This window comes from Nannospalax galili, unplaced genomic scaffold, assembly GCF_000622305.1.
Source record: "Nannospalax galili isolate Female #2095 unplaced genomic scaffold, S.galili_v1.0 scaffold218, whole genome shotgun sequence".
NCBI lineage: Eukaryota > Metazoa > Chordata > Mammalia > Rodentia > Spalacidae > Nannospalax > Nannospalax galili.
This window is the reverse complement of record NW_008343207.1, coordinates 2,359,755-2,364,600: the sequence shown is the minus strand read 5'-3', so window position 1 is coordinate 2,364,600 and position 4,846 is coordinate 2,359,755. Positions and strand designations below refer to the sequence as shown.

Sequence of the window (4,846 nt, the reverse complement as noted above, 5' to 3'; positions counted from 1 at the left end):
TTTTGGTCTTTTTGAGACAGGGTCTCCCTGTAGCCCCAGCTGGCCTGGAACTCACTATGTAGACCAGGCTGGCCTTGAACTCACAGAGATCCACCTGCCTCTGCCTCCCGAATGCTGGGATTAAAGGCATGTGCCACCACGCCCGGCAAGGCCTTGGATTTTATCCTCACTATTACACACACAGAGAGGAAAATTGAATGGCTAATAAATAAATGAATAGGTTCTCATTCTCATTAATAATTAAGGAAGTGAAAATTAAACCATAATGAGATACCATTTTATGTTTGCTAGACTGACAAAAGTTGGGATGTTGGTAAAGGAAGTCAACTATGTTGCTAATGCCCCATCGTACCTGTCCTCTGAAGCTAAGGATGCTTGGGCTTCCTTAGTACCTTTATGGGAAGGTAGCCACAGGAAGGCTCATAGACTGCTAGTAGGAGCTAGTTGCCACAATTGCTTAAGAAAATTATTTCATGGTGTTAGTAAAGTTGAATATATACATATCCTTTGGGAAAGGTTCCAGCAGTTGGAACATGTTGCAACAATAGTCTAGCAATTCCACTTCTAGGAATTTAATTATCTAAAGTTCTTAAGAAAATACAGATAGTGGGCTGGGGAGTGTATAGCTCAGTTGGAGAGAATGCTCAGCATGCTTGAAGCCCTGGGTTCCATTCCTAGCACCCTCCAAAAAAATGTAGATTTTGATATAATAGGTTTGGGGTCAAGTCTGCATTTCTTTGTTGTTTTTTTTTTGTTGTTCATTTTTAAAGATTTATTTTATGTATATGGATGTATCTGTATGTATCTGTATGTATATATGTGCACCACAGGCATGCCTGGTATCTCCAAAGGACAGAAGAGGGCATTGAATCCCCAGGAACTAGAGTTGCAGTTGTGAAGTGCCGTGTGTGTGCTGGGAACTGAACCCTAGTCCTTTGCAAGAACAAGTACTCTGAACCACTGAGCCATCTCTCCAGCTCTTATTTATTTTCGATTATGTGTATGTGTGGGGGCCTGTGTGTAGGTATGTACACAAGGATGCTGGTGCCTGGGTCAGATTCCCCTAGAGTTGGCGTTACAACTATCTGGCATTACAACATGCCAGTTAACTATCTGGCATGGGTGCTAGGAACAACTTGGGTCCTCTGCAAGAGTAGTATTCATTTTTAACCACAGAGTCATCTCTTCAGCCCCTTGTTGTTTTTTGAGACAGGGACTGCTGTAGCCTAGGCTAACCTTGAACTTGCTATGTAGCTAAGGATGACCTTGAGCTCCTGATCTTTGTCTTCACCTCCCAAGTGCTGGGATGCTGGGATTACAGATGTGCATTGCTGTGCCCAGCTTAGGAGTCTGCATTTCTAGAAATTTTCTGAATGCTGCCACTGCTGCTGGTTCAAGGACCACATTTGAGTCTTTGCAGATATTCCCTGAAATGCATGTAAATGAATATTCACAGCAGCAGGACTTATAACTGAGAAGTGTAAATAACCTAGATAACCACCAGTAGCACAGTATATCCTTTTGGTGTAAAATTTTAATAGACTATTAGTTGCAGTGTTGGTGATAAACACAAAGTACAACATAGGTGAATTTCAGGTTTATAATCTTTGCCAAAACAAGTGAACAGAGGAACACACAAAGTCTAATTCCATTTATATATGGCTTTCAAAGTATGCTTTGGGGGATGCAGTCCAAGGTAGCAGAACAATGATAATAAAAGACAGGGGAACGAGGCTGGCATGTAACTCAATGGAATGCTTGCCTAACACATAAAAGTCCTTGGTGTCCATTTTCAGCATGAGGTGTGGGTGGGCTGGCAGCAAGGAAAGGATTGATTATTCTAAGATCAGGGTGGTGGCTTGGAAAGTAGAAATTCAGAGAGGTTGTGCTTAGGAAAGTGACATCCAGGGGACTTCTGGGTTGGTGCCAGTGTTTATTTCTGGACTACATATGATAGTGTGAATTTCACAATAAAATCTTTTTAAAAGAATGGTCCGGGGGCTGGAGAGATGGCTCAGTGGTTAAGAACACTGGCTGTTCTTGTAGAAGACCCGGGTTCAAATCCCAGCACCCACATGGCAGCTAACAACTGTCTGTAACTCAGTTCCAGGGGATCTGACAGCCTCGTCTGTCTGTCGAGGGCATTGCATGACATGGATGTACTTACCTACACGCAGGCAATATGCACATACACATAAAAATAAAAAAATAAAATTTATTAAAAAAAAAAAACTTGTTTAGGAGGTGGGAGAGATGACTTAGCAGTTAAGAGCACCGGCTGCTCTGGCAGAGGACCCAGCACCCACATTGCAGCTAAAAACTGTCTCTAACTCCAGTTACAGGGAACTCTACACCCTCCTCTGGCCTCCATGGCATTGCATGCACAAGTGCACTTTACATGCAGGCAAAACACTCATATACATACAATATAAATAAATAAATAAAATATTAAAACTTGTTTATCACACTTTTACTTTTTTTTTTTTTTTTTTTTGGTCTTTTTGAGAGAGGGTCTCCCTGTAGCCCCAGCTGGCCTGGAACTCTATGTAGACCAGGCTGGCCTTGAACTCAATAGAGATCTGTCTGTGTCTGCCTCCCAAATGCTGGGATTAAAGGTGTGTGCCACTATGCCTGGCATTCACTTTTACTTTTTAACCACTGATTTATTTTAAAAATACTATTATATTTAAATGCGAACACGGTTTTTGCAATTTCCCTCAGGTGAATTAAATAAAAGAACTGACATAATCAAGTCACTCATGAAGAAGGTCAAAGTCCTTGAATCCAATCAAATTGAATGTCAAACAGCTCTTCAAAAGACTCAACAGCAGCTTCAGGAGATGGCTCAAAAGGCAACACATTCTGCCCTCCTCTCTGAAGACCTCGAGGTTGGTTTTATTTTTGATAAATTTCATTAGTCCAAATTCTGGATTTCAGTTACTGAAAACTTAGATTTAAATGTCACCATTAAAAATGGATGTGTATTTGTAGAAATGTATGTAGGGGGTTGGGGGTGGTGTTCCATCCTAGCTTTGTATTCTCCGTGCTACACAGCACTATTCTGTCCTGGTGGTAAAGCTTCATCACAAATCTGTTTTTAAAGTGTTTTGCTCTTTGGTTTAGAAACATCTTTTGTTTTAATAACAGTTGATTGTTTGAGAAAATCTTTTTCAAAGGAAAAAGGACAGGATCTCACTCTGTAGTCCAAACGAGTGCCTGGTCCCAAGCTCTATCCAGTGAACGTCTACACAGTTAGATGGTCCCTATTTTTTATACAAAGTCTGAAATAAGCACCCTCAAGTTTTGGTAACTTCAGATTTGGCTCTAGATTGAGTCCCTCCTTCCTCTTACCTCCTTTACCAACACTTCTCTCCCAAATCCTTCCCTCCATTCTCTTCTTCTTTTCCTTTAATGGAGATTGAACCTAGGACTTAACACATGCTAGATGGGCGGTCTACCACTGATCTACACTTGCATTTCTTTTTGTTTTATTTTGAAACGGTTTTTCTGCGTCACCTCCAGCTATCATTGAACTTGCAGTTCTCTGCCTCAGCCTCTGAAGGACTGAGATTAAAGGGTGTGTCAACAGTCTGCCCTAATTCTGTCTCATAGGTTAAGCACACCACTAGTGACATAATGGGAATAAAATTCCTAAAAGTGAGTTTTCATATTTTTATTCTTTTTTTTGGTCCAGGTTTGTCTCAGATTTGTAATCCACCTCACTTAAATTAGCTGTGTGATATTTTCTTCTGTGAGTTAATTTAAATAAGTGATTTTATTTTAAAAAAGATGCTTATAAGCATAGCCTACATATCTCAGTAGAAGAAATGTAAGCATTGAGGCTGGAGTTAACAGAGAAGTGGACATCTGTATTCCTGTCTGATGACTGCTGACTTGGATCACTTTGCTCCTTAAAAATGTTAACTTTTAAAAACTAGAAAATGAGCACAGATTATGGGTGGTAACATAATGAAAGCATTAAAAGATTCAATTAGTATTTTCTGTGTTGTTCCCTTGTAGGCTAGAAATGAAAATCTCAGCAACACATTAGTGGAACTTTCTGCTCAGGTAGGACAGTTAAAAGCTAGAGAACAGGCTCTCACCACCATGATAAAGCTAAAGGTAATTAAAAGAATCATCTCTCCCCTTACTAGAGCACTTTGTAGTACAATGTTTGTTCACATACTTCCTCTCCCCAAGTCCTTTTGCATCCAGAAACACACAGCTGACAAAATTCCTCTTGTTTCAGATCCTCCTTTTTTAAAAAAAAAAAAAAAAAATATTTTTCAGAACAGGCTCTCACCACCATGATAAAGCTAAAGGTAATTAAAAGAATCATCTCTCCCCTTACTAGAGCACTTTGTAGTACAATGTTTGTTCACATACTTCCTCTCCCCAAGTCCTTTTGCATCCAGAAACACACAGCTGACAAAATTCCTCTTGTTTCAGATCCTCCTTTTTTAAAAAAAAAAAAAAAAAATATTTTTCCTTTTTATGTGTATTCATGTATTGCCTACATGTAGGTAAGTGCACCCGTGTCGTGCAGTGCCCATAAGACAGAAGAGAAGCTGTTGGATCCCCTGGAACTGGAGTTACGGACAGTTATTAGCTACTATGTGGGTGCTGGGATTTGAACCCAGGTCTTCTGCAAGAACAACCAGTGTTCTTAACCACTGACCCATCTCTCCAGCCTCTGTAGTGTTTATTTTTTAAGACTAGAGGCACTTTTTACAATGAAGAAAAGTGATATGTATAACTGAAACTCTTTTTTTTTTTTTTTTAAAGATTTTTTTGTTTTGTTTTTTTTTTGAGACAGGGTCTTCCTTTTAGCCCCGGCTGGCCTAAC

General features: G+C 39.8%; 1 protein-coding gene across 1 annotated transcript in view; it reads left to right on the top strand.

Moving 5' to 3' along the window:
* Ccdc62 (coiled-coil domain containing 62) overlaps positions 1 to 4,846 on the top strand; it is a 60,794-nt gene that overhangs the window by 4,815 nt on the left and 51,133 nt on the right. Inside the window, exons 3-4 of the mRNA XM_029566560.1 lie at positions 2,722 to 2,888; positions 4,021 to 4,122. Coding sequence (XP_029422420.1) covers positions 2,722 to 2,888; positions 4,021 to 4,122 — 269 coding nt within the window. The remainder of the gene's footprint in view (positions 1 to 2,721; positions 2,889 to 4,020; positions 4,123 to 4,846) is intronic.